The following is a 14,898-nucleotide window of genomic DNA, read 5'->3' on the forward strand; positions in this document are numbered from 1 at the left end:
TTAGGACATTTGGAGGTACTAAAATAGTTTTTCCTTGCGATTTTCATGATATTGGTTACGTCAAATTTCTCATTATATTGCTATTATGTATATAATTTTAAAAATCACTATTGGATCCTATATATACAATATCAATTAACAATTATTATCTATGAAATTCTACTAAATATAACACAAAATAAAATAATAAATTGATCAAGTAGTATCTCCTAAATTGAATGAGGATGGGTGCATGGGATCATTCAACTCAATTACAGTTTGTTATGTTCAATATCTTCCCATACAAAATATCTAAATAGAAACAGTATAAAAAAATATGTTTATTAGTTCGGAGAAAAAATAATAGCAAAAATCTAAAAACTTTAATTTTTATGGAAAGCTAACAAAAACAAAAACAAAATCCAATTTTGATTATAATTGAATTTTCTCTAAATTTTGGTTTAAAAAAGCAAAAAAAATATATATACATATATTACCTAATTAATAATGGACCGTACATAATCATAGCATAGTATATTACATAAATGACTTATAAATTTGAATTGTTTTTTTTTTTTATAGAGTAACCAGTAATACTTATTAGAACACATATGAAAATAGTAATAATAATGTTTTAAACCGGGTTTATAATACATTATATAACTAGAGTATAACTACAAAAGGGTCTAACATTTTTAGTTGTAGACTGGAGTTATAAACAGCGGACAATAGACACATACAACCAATGTGGGATAAACTCTCTCTTAAAAAAATGGTCATAAATATAAAATTATTCAAACTCTCTCTTCCTCTAATTTTATATATAGAGTTAGATATATGATTATGTTTTTTATGGTTTATTTATATTAGACTCCTCGTTTTCTATACTAAATTAACTCATTTGACACAAAATTTTAAAAACTTAGATTGAATGGGATATGTGGCGCAAAATTAAACCCTAAATGAAATTCAATCTTTACACTAAATTAACTTACTTAGCACAAAAATTTAAAAATTTAGATTAGATGAGACACGAGGCGCAAAATTAAACTCTAATTGAATTCCAATTTGAAATCTAATTGGATTTTCTCTCAGTTTTACCTATATATATGTGTGTGTGTATATATATATGTATGTATGTATGTAGACTAGCCTATAAGCTGCATATGCAATGATACATTTAAAAACAATCATAATTATACACATATATGAGTTCAAATTATACCTGGTGTTAAAGTTATAATTTACACATTTTTAAGTTATGAAATTCTAAAATATGTAATGGTTATATAGATGTGAGAGAGAGAGAGAGAGAGAGAGATTGATTTATAATATAATTAGATTTGGACACTTCAGTTTTTGCACGTAGTAATTCACTTGCCATAAAAACTAAATGGGACACATGGTACAAAATTGAACTCTAATTGAAATCCAATTTAAAATCTAATTGGATTAAACTCTATGATTTTTGCACTTAATAATTCACTTGACACAAAAATTTAAAAATTATACGAGACACGTGGCGCAAATTTAGACTCAAATTTATGATCTAATTAGATTTTTTCTCAGTTTTGAGTTTACATATATATATATATATATATATATATATGTGGGGCCCGAAATCTGAGGTCCCAGCCCACTTTGTATTAAGGGCCCAAAGCCCAGGCCGAAGAGTCCTACTGCCAAGGACGCGCAACGAAAGCTCCTTGAAGGCACAAGGATGTGGCCGAGGACGACTTTACGTCCAATATCTCACAAAAACGCCTGAAGAAAAGGACAGATTCAGTACAAGAGCAGCACAAGGGAGAAAGCTGCCAACACCTTAATGTGGAGCCCAGCACCTGACAAACCCATACCCCATACCATGCTATCCAGCTTTTCCCAACCACTCTGACATGAGAATTGATAGGACGAGCAATTGCCCCAAACAAGGAGAAACTGACACGTGGATGAAGAAGGGGAATTGAATACTAGTATAAAAGGGAAAAGAAAGCTAAAAAGGGAAGGGCCCCCGGGAGAAAGAGGAAAAAGGAGCAAGAATGGTGAGAATGTAGAGCTCCTCGGACTAATTCCGAGGAGCCAAACCTCTCAGACTACATCGATGTAAGACTCAGATACACAGTGCAAACCTATCTTTGTATGAGCTTCCATGGAACCAGGACCGGACCAAAGCCCAGCGCCTAAGGGCTAGCCTTTCTATCCCACTCTCTACAAATCATATTGCGCAGGCCCTTTACATACGAGCCCAGTGTCGTTCCCGGGCCGTTAAAAATCGTGTCCCTACAATATATATACGCATTGATAGTCTTATAAATCACTAAATAGTAAATTTCCTCCAAACTAATTTAAAAGAATGCATTGTCTTAATTTTAATTGGATGAAATAAAATTTGATTATATTATATTATCTTAAAATTATAGGAATAAAAGTTTTGATCTCAAACTTCAAAGTCATATTTTGTGCATGTTGCGTATCTCATTCATTGCTTTAATCTAATAGATTACAATTTGAACCAAAACAAGAAACACTATCTCTATTGAAAAGTCAAGCATCAATCTCATCATAAAACCTCTTGTTTCCATTATATTTCAAATTCAAAAAAGAACTGCAATAAACTCTAATTTTCTCAACTTTGACTTTAAATATATATATATATATATATAAATACATTGATAGTCTTATAAATCACTACATAGTAAATTAGAGAAAGTTTCATACAAACTAATTTGAAAGAATGCATTGTCTTAATTTTAATTGGATGAAATAAATTTTAGTTACATTATATTATCTTAAAATTATAGGAATAAAAGTTTTGATCTCAAACTTCAAAGTCACATTTTGTGCATGTTGCATATCTCACTCGGTCCTTTAATCTAATAGATTACAATTTGAACCAAAACAAAAAACACTATCTCTATTGAAAAGTCAAGCATCAATTTCATTATAAAACCTCAACTCTAATTTTATTCAAAATTACAAAATTGGATGGAACATAACAACCCATCCTAGTTGCAGAAGTTGCTAAAAAAAAAAAAAACATTGGATTTTATAGGATCAATTGCATAAGTGACTCAGTTAAACAATCAAACTAACTTAAGCATTGGTTCACCAAATTGGGTTAGGTCCAATTGGTCTACTAATTAAAAAAATATTTTATATCGAATGATATTATATTATTCATATCAAAATCTAATAAACAAAAGACACGTATGTAAAAATAACTAATCCATTAATATATGTTTTTTAATTATTAGTAAGTTAGTTATTTTTATTATCTCGTACTTAGATTTTTATTAGATTTTGATAAAGCTAACGTCGCATCCTCTATACCAAGTCGTTCTCAACAAATAGATACAACTTAGTTTGTGCACATGGGTGTGGACAGGGGAAAGCGGACGTGGGACCCAGACGAAAAATTAAAAGAGAATGAAAACGGTTGGGATCCTGTTCGTTGTCAGACATAAACATCTCTATCATCATTCGTATTACGCATTTACCCTCGTTCCATTGGGAATTTCATTTTCATTTTCCAGCCCGCCCACTACTCTCCTACAGATAAATTCCAACTGATGACCACCCATCACCCGGTAGAATACAATTAGAATTAGCCTTTGAAGTGATTTTAATTTATATCCAAATTTAAAAAAAAAAGTTTTGAAGTGATTTTAAACGATTACTTATATTTTACAAAGAGATGGCCTTTATTTATTTATTTTTTTGAGTTTACATTCTCATTCTGATTCTCATTCAACACTTAACCAACCTTAAATACCAATCTATCTATACTATATATAAGAAAATTTTCCTATTTCAACTAGACTTTTAGATGTAAATTATTAAACTTTGCTTAAAAAACTAGAAGATCCTTTGAGCACACAATTGAGCGCGTGCTCAAATGCTAGTACCATTTATAAGAGAATTCCTTTCTTTGGACTGGATTTTTATATGTTTCAAAAATACCTCTAAACTTTACATTTAATAGAAAAAAACTTGAGGACAACCCGGTAAAAATAAATTTCTAATTTTACTTAAAATGCCTACAAAATAAGACACTCTCCTACTAATCCATATCTTCAAAACAAACTTATCCAAAATATTAAAAAAAAAATTATGACAAAAAAGCCTCATGACATGTGCAAAACGCGTGTGATGAGACTAGTTTAATTATAGTCTCAAAAACTGAATTAGGTAGAGAGTTAAAAATGAGACTAATTTATGATATTTTGATTTGACCGGGATCAAACCAATAGTCAATTATTGTGCCAAGAAATTTATTGTGCATTCAGGAAAAACTTTATTAGCTAGGTTTCAAGAAATTTAAAATTCTACCAACAACAATTATATTTCAAGAATTTAAAAATTATTTTTATTTAATATGTGCATCGCACATACACAATACAAGTCTAATTTAAAATTTTATAAAATGTCATGCCCTCAAATAAGAGACTAAAGTTCGAATATAACCTACATAAAAAAATTTGGTATCTTGATTTAATTGTAGAGAACAATCATAATGAGCTGATGTCATAGGTTCAATTCCTATCACATTTATAAATTAAAAAAAATGGATGTTCGTTAATATTCACACTAAAAGAGAATGTGCAACTTTTTAAAAACATCATATTTTAAAGGTATAATAATAATTACACATAATAATCAAAATAAACATATGAAAATAAACTCATCTAAGCACACTGGAATTTTTTCTTCAATCCTTCTTTTTCTTAAGTAAAATTTTTCATTAGTCATACTGAAGGAAGGGACCACAATTAATATACAAAGTACCAACAACTTATGGAGATAAGATTTCATTCATTAAATCTTCTGGTTCTCTCCAAGGAACTTCAATAAAATGTGCATGTACCAACAACTTTTTTGGATAAGATTTGTCCCTCTAAATCTTTCAATTCTTTCAAATTTTCCTCTTATGTAAATGTAAGATTAAAGAGAAATATTATGTTTACAACATTTTCATAATAAATCTTAGATAATATGTTGTTAATAATAAATTTTAAAAAAATTCAATAATGAATTGTAAAAATATTGTAGATATAGTAATTTTCAAAATTAAAATATGTTGCATTTAAATTTCAAGAAGATGCTGGCTAAAAATGGGAGGGAATTAAAAGATTGAATTAGGAAAATTTCCTTTCTAAAAAAAAAAGAATTAGGATAATTTCAAATCATAAAAACCACAACAAGAATGGCAATCCCGAAATATGAGGGGAAAGGGAGAGTGATTGTTTTGATAGAGAGAATTCTGAAATGATACTAGAAAAACACACGCGTAAATCTCTGTCAGAGTCCAGCTGTGCAAAACCAAAAACGTAGCTTGAACTCATACAGACTTTCTCTCTCTTTCACACACACACTACTTCAGTGCCTCTTCCTCGTTCCTTACAGTATATATAGAATTAATAATCATTTATGTACAAAACAACGAAAAAGCACAGAAAAAGCAAAAAAGAAAAGCAAATAGACAATTCAATTTCAATCAGAAAAAGAAAAAGAAAGCAAAGAAGGCAAAGAGACAAAGCAGAGGTCATTTCTACATTTTCTGACTCAGGTGAGAGAGAGAGAGAAAAAGCGAAGCTTCCTTCTGACTCAATCGGTGGAATTTTCCAGTGTTTTCTCGCTGGTTAAATGGTAAAATTCTCTTGCTGTCTCAGTCCGAATGAAGGTTCTTGAATTTAATTTTTGTGGTGGAAAGCTTTTTTTGTCTGCAATTGCGACTGGTTTTGATGTTTTTGATCTTCAGTGTTTGTGTTTTGTTTTGTTTTTTTTTTTCTATTCGCTGTGGTTGAACTGGCAAATCACTACCTGTATTGTCTTTCTTGCTCTAATTATTTTTATTTATTTTGTGATGATGATGATGATGAGTCTATAAAAATGAATTCAATGCTAATCTACTAAATGAGAATGTATTTTTCGTTTTTTTTTTTTGGGGGGTTGTATATGAGAGTTTATTATATTCGTGTGATAATGACTGAAATATATTGATGCGTATTGAATTGTGGTTGATTCTTGCAAATGATGACTGAAAAGCAAAGAAAATGCTTAACACAACCCTCATTTTTACTGTGATGGGGAAATTACACTTTTAAGAAATTCCGCTGTGCAAATTGTTTATCTAATGCTGGGACGGAATGAAATTAACATGATCGTGAATGTGTTCGTTGCGTGCTTGATTTATGTAGGTCAACAAGGGTGTAATACTAATTATTTATGTCGTTTACAAATGGACATCATTTTGGTTTATGAATTGAAAATCAGTACATTGAGCTCTAGTACTTGTTGAATGTTGAGTGATGCTTCCGCGTGGTAATTTCATTAAACAACACGTAGAAGTAATGCTCCTTGTTAAGCAAAGCACTTGGCTTGGTAAGTAAAATGGAGCAATGGCTGTGATACTATACCAATGGTAACATGGCAAGGCAATGAGGTGAAATTCATGAGATAGGGCTACGTATGACTAGGGCAACAAAGTTTTAACTCAGGCCCATAAGCTAGTTTTGAGAGTGATTGGAGTCTTGCAAGAAACTGTTAAAAATAGTTGAGTCAAAATTGAACTATACAATTGCCAATGTGTTTTTGGCTCAAATCGCACTTCGTGGCTCCTGCTCCTATAGCTGGAGGGTGAGGTCTTAGGTTCAAAAATAAAAACCCATTGCATTTGTGTGTGTAACTTACTAATTAAAAAAATGTAAACCATTAGAAAAATATAATTTGATTTCATTGTGGCTTCTAAACTTCCCTATAAAGTTTCATAATAGTACCAAAAAGTTATGAGTTGTTAACTTGCATTTTTTTCTACAAGGAAAGAAGCTCCTTTCTTTCATGTAAAAAGTGGTTAGTGCTTTTCATATTTTGAAAGAAGGCCCTTCTTTGATGCAATTCTTAGGAAATCTTTCATGTTTTTGTAAAGCACAATCTCTATTTACCCAATATTTGGCTTTTTAATAATTTTATTTATTATAGTATATTTTAGCTTCAATAACAATACAAATTGCACAAGTGATCACTAATTTCTATGTCAAAAATACTGTATCCTCAATTTATTCCCAATCATTTATTTTCTCATTGATTGGCAACTGTAGTTCAGTCATGATCTCATACTTTGTGCTGGTCTCAAGTTATATTCTCCAAACCAGATAGTCGGATTATTTTGTTTAATTTACTGCTTGATTTTTTAACATTCTTGTTTGTAAATTGTTTTCTTATGGATGGTATTAATGCCAGGATTCTGAAGATCTGGGCCTTGGGATTGATAGCTTCAACAACAATCTCTGCTTCTGAACATATAGAGGACTATATAAATGAAGAAGATGGTTTGAAGTAACTTGATATCTTACTGAAAAGTATATAACTACACTACCTGTTCAGACTGAGTTGGAAACCAAGATTTATGTGAAGTTTTATGAGCATATGACAGAAATTCTATTTTGTACATGTCTTGAGTGGTGATGCATCCTTTGCTAATGCACGGTTACCTTTGTTGGTGCATTTTGTTGGGGTATCTTTATGTGTCTGCCCTTTCTCTTGGTTCAGTACATTATAGAGGTAGGGGAACCGGGTCAGAAGGCTGGTTGCGTGATTTTGGTTCAGCTTTAAGTTATGGTTCTAAAAGTAGCACCACTAAAGATCTCAAAAGATCAATCTTTTCATCCCCATATAATGATTTAGTATCTTGTGAGGACCTAGAAGGTGTTGGGTCATTTAATACCACCTGCTTGCTAAACTCAAACTTATATTTGAATTCTGATCTTTACATTTATGGTACGGGAAACCTAGAGATTCTCCCGCATGTTTCAATTGGGTGTCCTGTTGAAGGCTGTATTATAGTTTTTAACTTGTCTGGCAATGTTAATGTGGGTCAATATGCAACTATTCGTGCTGGTTCTATAGTATTTTCTGCTGCCAATTTGACCCTAGAGCAAAATTCCTCTATAAATACAACATCATTGGGTGGATCACCGCCGCCTCAAACTAGTGGTACACCTGTTGGCTATGATGGTGCTGGTGGAGGGCATGGTGGCCGAGGTGCATCCTGCTTGAAAAATAACTTGACGAGTTTTTGGGGTGGTGATGTTTATGCTTGGTCATCTTTGTCTGAGCCCTGGAGTTATGGGAGCAAGGGTGGCGGCACGTCTGCTGAAAACCCATTTGGAGGGAATGGTGGAGGACGTGTCAAGCTTCTTGTGAAAGAAATTCTATATTTAAATGGATATGTAACAGCAGAAGGTGGGGATGGAGGACCAAAAGGTGGAGGAGGATCTGGTGGAAGTATCTTTATACATGCTGTAAAGCTGTGAGTACTTATTTTTTGGTTATATTTTTTCATGCTTGTACCTTTTGGGTTCTGATGCTCACTAATTCAAAACCTTGAACATACCTATCAAATTAAGATTATTGGTTCTCACACAGTTAATATGCATGCCACAGACGCTGCAGATAATATACAATTGTCAAATGCAGTGGGGTGCCATCGCCCTCCCAAAATTTTTGAATTTATTATTTATTTCCCATTGTGATATAATTATATTTACAAGTAGTTCTCGAGAAAAATACCTCTTGACCCCTCAAAATTTTCAAATGTTTGTATTCTGGTTGGTGTATGCATATTTCTAGACAATACCCCAACAAATTAAGTCATAATCCTGCTAAAATCTGTGTCAAGTGATGAATATATATATAGCGTAAGTGTATTTTTTTGGGTGTGTGTGTGTGTGTATGTAAAATGTAATCATGTCTCACTATCCTTGATTCCTTTATTATAATGTCATTTAGTTTTTGATTGTTTTGATAACATGTTTAAGATTTATAATTGATATAATCACAATCTTGGTCCAATATACTATCAGCAAATTGTTTAAAAAGGTGTTTCATATATGATGTAGGACAAATTGCTGAATTTGTGTACATGTGGTTGTGGTGGGTTTGGTGTTAGGAGAACTCATGAATCTATAGAATTTTTTAAGAAAGGGTTATGGGGTTGTGTTAGTAATTAAAAGCTGGTTTGATGAGTTAATTGATGGTTATTTGGGAGAAGAAAGTATGTGGTGTGATATGAAGGAAACTGAGAGATTGTCCACTTGGCGTAACCACCATGTGTAAATTGCAATGGTATATGGTGTGGTAATATTAAAGTGGTACATATGAAAGCTTCTCGGAGGTTTAGCCTATCCATAAAATGTAGCGACTCAACAGGTTTTTCTTAGTTTAGATTCTAGATTCCTTAGAGCCGAAACTTCTTGTATTGTTAAGAATGACAAAGTTACTGGTTATAATTACAACACAGCTAATAACTACCAACTACTAGAGGTAGTGTGTGTGTGTGTGTGTGTAAAAATACACACCTCAAACCTCCTAAGAACTTAAATTTGACAAGCTATTAATGTTGCGCAAATTTGCATCAAATCTCTATTTTTCTTCCGACAAATATTCTAAATGCAAACAAAATTCTCTATATGTATGTGCTTGTATGATGTTAGAGAGATATTATTATATTGTGTCGTACTCTTTTGCTGTATGGGTGGTACTCTTTCAGAAAAATCTAGAGTATTTAGGTGATGAGGTGTGCCTACTAGGTTGTCGGCATTAGAATATTCTTCATCATATTGTAACCTATTCTCTCTCTCTCTCTCAATATATATATTCACTTGTGTACTAGGTTGTCTTTTTATTAGTATATTTTATAATTTATTTTTAAAAAAAACCTCATTTTCAAAAAAATTTCCCAAACCTCAAGTTTGGTGTCTCAAAAATTTCAAATTGAGGTGTGGATATGACTTCTAAAGAGCTTAGGCTACCTTTTTCTCCAATGTAATGGGAATAATTTTGAGTGACCAGTGCTCCCTGTAGTTGGTGTTTAATTAGCTTTACCAAACCAGTTGCACAGTTTTGATGATACTCTAGAGTTTCAACCCCAAGTTATATATAGTTTGTCTTCCAAATATGTGAGCAGTTACTAATCTCTTCCTGGATTGTAGTGTACACCAGCAGCATCCACTATTTGGAACCACAGATATAATTTATCATCTTTATTTGCTTAGGGTAATGCAAAAAATAATCAACAGTTATATAGATAATATATTTATTTCTTTGTGTCAATAAACTTGTAGCTCAACTGGCACCTTCTAGTGTTTTCAATGGAGATGTTTAAGGTTCAAATCCCCCTCCCCCATCTATAGAGTCATTAAAAAAATTATAAAAAAAAAAAAAAAAAGGTAACATTGGGTGAAGTTGTGGATTCAAAACCCACTAGATTTGTGTGTAAATTACCCAAGGAAAAAGAAGTAAGATAGGCTTATACCCAAGGAAAAAGAAGTAAGATAGGCTTATTCCCTATCTATTGATTATATTTCTTTTTGCCCTAATTTTAAATATCATATATATATATATATTTATCAATATTGCTGAAGATGAGTGATATAATAATTGTATTACACTCATTTCATTACCATAGGTTTAGTTTTGGTTGTAGATAAAGTATGGAGGAATTTGTTCTAATCATATGTATTAGTTTTTTCTTGACTGTAAGCATTGTGTGTGACTGTATAGGAAGGGATATGGTACGATAAGTGCAGCAGGTGGGAGGGGATGGGGTGGAGGTGGTGGCGGAAGAATCTCTCTGGATTGTTACAGCATACAAGAAGATGTAAAAGTTACTGTGCATGGTTCGTACTGCTCACAAATCTGTATCTGGTAGTAGAAGCAACGATTAGTCAACTGCTATATATTTCATTATTATGTAAGAGTCTCAACTTGTTTTGTTGATCTGAAAAATCTGAAAAATTACATGCCAAAAATTGTTATTAACAGAGTTAATTGGTTCACTGGAAATTTATGGAAAAAATATTCTTTTTGGCTGTATAATTTTACTTAATAGTTACTAAGAGTGGTGGGATTAATACTGTCTCTGCCACAATGTGGCACCATGGAGTCTGTCCAACTAGTGATTTTGTTAATCTGAAGCGGTATCAACTATATATGATATTAAGGAGTGAGATGCATCAATTTGATTGAGTTTTCAATGTTGGTGTTCTAGTCTTAGTGGCAATAAAAAGCTAATATGATCTTTTTCTGGATTTCATTTTGTGGAACTTTAGATTTTAACCTTTGATAATGATAGTACTAGTCAAGATGCATCAACCCCATTACTGATGCTTGATCTTGTCCCAACTGTCACATTTCTGGAAAATAGGCTCCTAAGTTTAAAACTATGAGTTTGCTGAATTTTTCTTGTGTTAAATAATAATGTACGTTTTAACCTGGAGTTTTCTGTAAATAATTGCAACCCTCCTTTTCCCTATTATGTTTACAGCTTGGACTAACTGATCTGGTGGTACTTTCTATAGTGAGAGTTTATGCATGTCCATGGATGTACACATGCACATATGGACAAATTAACATTCACATGTGCATGCATGTGTTCACATGCACACACATACACTCAAACTTAATTGTGTGGAATAAAGAAACAAAAACTTCATTGCAGAGTGAGTATAACAATAGAAGGTAGGAGGAGAATCCCTGGAAGAATCACAAAAAAGGTAAGGAAATTGACTTTGAATCTACAAATTAAAATTGTCACCTAGCCTGGTGGCAAAATTTTTTTTTTTTTTTTATTTATTTGCTGTAGGAGAAAGGGACAATTTGGTGGAAACAAAATCACCGTACGTTTGAAGATGAAGAAATTACAGGGACTCAATTGTTAGCTATGTTTAGTGGTTCTTTTTGATTGGTCTTGAGCTTGGGGATTCACTAATATCATTATTGTCTCTCTGTACATAATTTTGTTCTTTTGTATTCTTTAGACTCCTCTGTGTTCATGTAGTAGTCTTTTTGGAATAAAATACGTCTTACTTGTCTATATATATATTACATGAGTGTTTTGTTTTAAAATACACTGTATTTAACTACATGGCTTAGAAATGATTTTTTTTTCAATCACTCTCTATATTGTAGACACTTCAAATAGAAATGTTTGGTTGTAGCTTGCCTCTGCTAAAACCCTTGAAGTGTTGAAGAATACCTAGGAACAAAAGCTTGAAAGCTGGAAGAAGAGCTAAAGTTTTAGAAAAAGAAATATAGCAGATAAGGGTCTGAAATCACTGAGGTGTGAGATAAGTACAGATAGAACTTATTAAAAAAAAAAAAAGTACAGTTAGAGGAATTACATTGGCAAGAAAGATATTCACATTATCTTTATGTCTCCAGTGAGATTTTTTGACACTGTTACGGACAATATTCTAAAAAACAGCCAACAACTATTAACTCTTGATGACAATAGACTTTTGGATAAATCTTTGATTACCTATCAAAAAAAAGAAAAGAAAAAACCATACACTTTTATATATGTACTGTTGACAACCACAGTTTGGTCTAGAAATCAAAATCAATAATATTGATGACTACGCTGATGTCAATATATGTTCCTTGTTCATAAGTACTTGAATACACAGATGATCTCTTTAGGTGTATATGGGACAATGCCAAAGCCTGAGGTTGACACTATATCAAAGTTCTGTTGATAGTATGCTAAACGTGTGTATATGTGCTGATGACTAACATATCCATTTCCTACCTTTAATATTTACTTAGATTCATAAACGGCTTGCTCAAGTTTGCTTTAAATATAGGACAACAGAATTGAAAAAACGGCTGCTTTCCTCAATGCTCTTTTTTTCCTTGGTGCAGGTGGTTGGAGTATGGGCTGTCCTAGGAATGCAGGAGCAGCTGGCACATACTTCAATGCAGATTTACTGAGTTTAAGAGTGGGCAATGACAATGTCACAACAGAAACTGAAACTCCTTTGCTTGATTTTCCTACTACAATTATATGGTCACATGTTTTTGTGGAGAATAATGCAAAAGTTTTAGTTCCTTTGCTTTGGACCAGAGTTCAGGTTACAAGATCTGCTTCCTTTGAATAATTTACATATTCATGATTCTTAATATGTTCTTGTTCTCTATACATTCCATGAAGGATGAGTGTTGGTTGGATGCTCATGTTCCATCCATATGTCATCTTTATTATTTTTCTTTTTTCCCTCATAACATGTGTGCACACACCTCATTTATGGTTGCAAAATGCACAATATGGAAAATAGTGCAATTAATTGTGTAGTTCTTTGTGGAATATCTCTCTATGCTTGGGCAACATTATCATCATCACATGCTTTCCTTTTTGTTCTTTGTACAACTTTATCCATAGCACTGAAGCATCTGAACTAGTAACTTGCTCCCCCCCAGTTCAGATATTTTGCTTAATCTCTCCTTTAACATTCTGCGGTCAATGACATACATTCTCCTTGTCACTTGTCATTAACATATAATAAGTTGATCTCTCACTAAGTTTTTGTTGACAAAACCTTTTTTGACTTGCCATGTAGACCAATAAAGGATGTTCATGCACAGTAGTTGTTGGGATATGGTGTATTAGCATAAGATCAACGTATCAGTAGTTATGTTGCTGACTCTGTAGGTGGAAGATCCATGATATGATTGTTGGAGGGGTTGTGGTACTTTACGAGTTCTGCAACCATTCACCTGTGCATTATAGAACATTGGTGAATTCACACCTCAAGAAGCTTCAAAGTCTGCTTGAGCTGTAAGCAAGAAAAAAAAAACTGCATGAGGACCTATGTGACTGTCATATTTAACAGATTTTAAAGTCTTTATATGGGCTACTGTCATCAACTGCTAAAGGACTGGGTGTTTTGTGGGAGCAATGCTGGATGAAGCAGAAGCGGGAGTGTTGATTTTACTTACTCATCTGTCACAAGTAGGGGCTGAGTTGACTCAACCAAGTTTCTTCTAAGTTCTTAAGCTCAGCTAATTGGAAATAATTAGAAGCTTGAGCTCGACTTAAGTCTGAAGATTGAAGCTTACCCTCAACTCTGTGAATACTCAAGGAGTTTGCTGTATGCTCACAAGCTTAAATTGTTTTGTTGACCTTAGCTTGGTCACTTAAGGTTTGCATCACCTACATGGCTGGCTCGTTGTCATATGAGACATTGACCATTTGATGGTTAAGTCCCCAACTCCAAGAAATAAATGACAAATTCAAATAGTTGGGTTGCTTTCAATAGAGTGCAATCCCCCTCCTTTTCATATCTTATTGGTGTGAGACCCTGAACATCATTGTAGTTTTATTATTACATTAAAATGACACCTATAAACCACTTATGGCCAATTTCTGATGCCCAGACCCACATCAGGCCTAAGTGACATATAGAAATAGAAGTTTTAGGTATGGCTTATGAAACAAGCTGGCTCATGAGCTTGATGAGGTGAGCCCTGGTATATTTGGGCTTCGTTATCATAATGAGCACCTAAACTAGTAGGCCAGTGTTGAGCTTGTCTTATTCACATCCCAAACTACGAGTCTTCTTATGAGGAAAGTTTGGTAAGAATAATCATAATTTTGCTCAATTATAGTGTGTCATACGAAAAAAATGGTCCTACATATTTCATTTTATATACTTTAAATAAGATATGACTAATCAATGTATGGATGACCTTAATTTTACTGAACTTTATGACTATTGTCTGTTATGTCCGTGTGCTGGAATGAGAATGAATAGTGGCACCATTTATTTCTAGCAGTCAATTTAGATTCCTTGAAGAATATGGTATGTGCTACTGCCATTATCTATACTAAGTTCAATGTTGGTAATCTGGTTGGAATAGAATTTGCAGGATATTTAGGGCGGCATGTAGACCTTTGGAACATCATGTATATGGTCCAATGAATGAAGTAATACGTCTCTAAGAGATTCCAAGGCTTGGCCTTTTTTATGGGATGGAATTAGATATTGGGGTGCCATGATAATTCAACTTCTCCTGATAGGCGAACTCCTGTAGATTGCTATTTTGTTTGAAACTCTAATGAGGTTTGTACAAATCAAATTGGAG

The 14,898-nt window shown here is 32.8% G+C and overlaps 1 protein-coding gene across 7 annotated transcripts in view; it reads left to right on the plus strand.

Annotated features, from left to right (window-relative positions):
- The first annotated feature begins 5,375 nt into the window (after positions 1 to 5,375).
- LOC115971130 overlaps positions 5,376 to 14,898 on the plus strand; it is a 32,530-nt gene continuing 23,007 nt past the window's right edge. The window contains exons 1-4 of one of the 7 annotated variants that reach the window (XR_004087246.1): positions 5,376 to 5,625; positions 7,219 to 8,287; positions 10,540 to 10,655; positions 12,679 to 12,887. Coding sequence is in view for 6 of the 7 variants with exons in the window: in XM_031090830.1 (XP_030946690.1) it covers positions 7,443 to 8,287; positions 10,540 to 10,655; positions 12,679 to 12,887 (1,170 nt within the window). In the remaining variant the exon portion in view is untranslated. Of the gene's footprint in view, positions 5,626 to 5,777; positions 5,802 to 5,844; positions 6,829 to 7,218; positions 8,288 to 10,539; positions 10,730 to 12,678; positions 12,888 to 14,898 lie in introns of those variants that run through there. The other 6 variants (XM_031090830.1, XM_031090826.1, XM_031090828.1 and 3 more) reach the window with 6 other exon arrangements.

This window comes from Quercus lobata, chromosome 12 (assembly GCF_001633185.2).
Source record: "Quercus lobata isolate SW786 chromosome 12, ValleyOak3.0 Primary Assembly, whole genome shotgun sequence".
NCBI classification, from domain to species: Eukaryota; Viridiplantae; Streptophyta; class Magnoliopsida; order Fagales; family Fagaceae; genus Quercus; species Quercus lobata.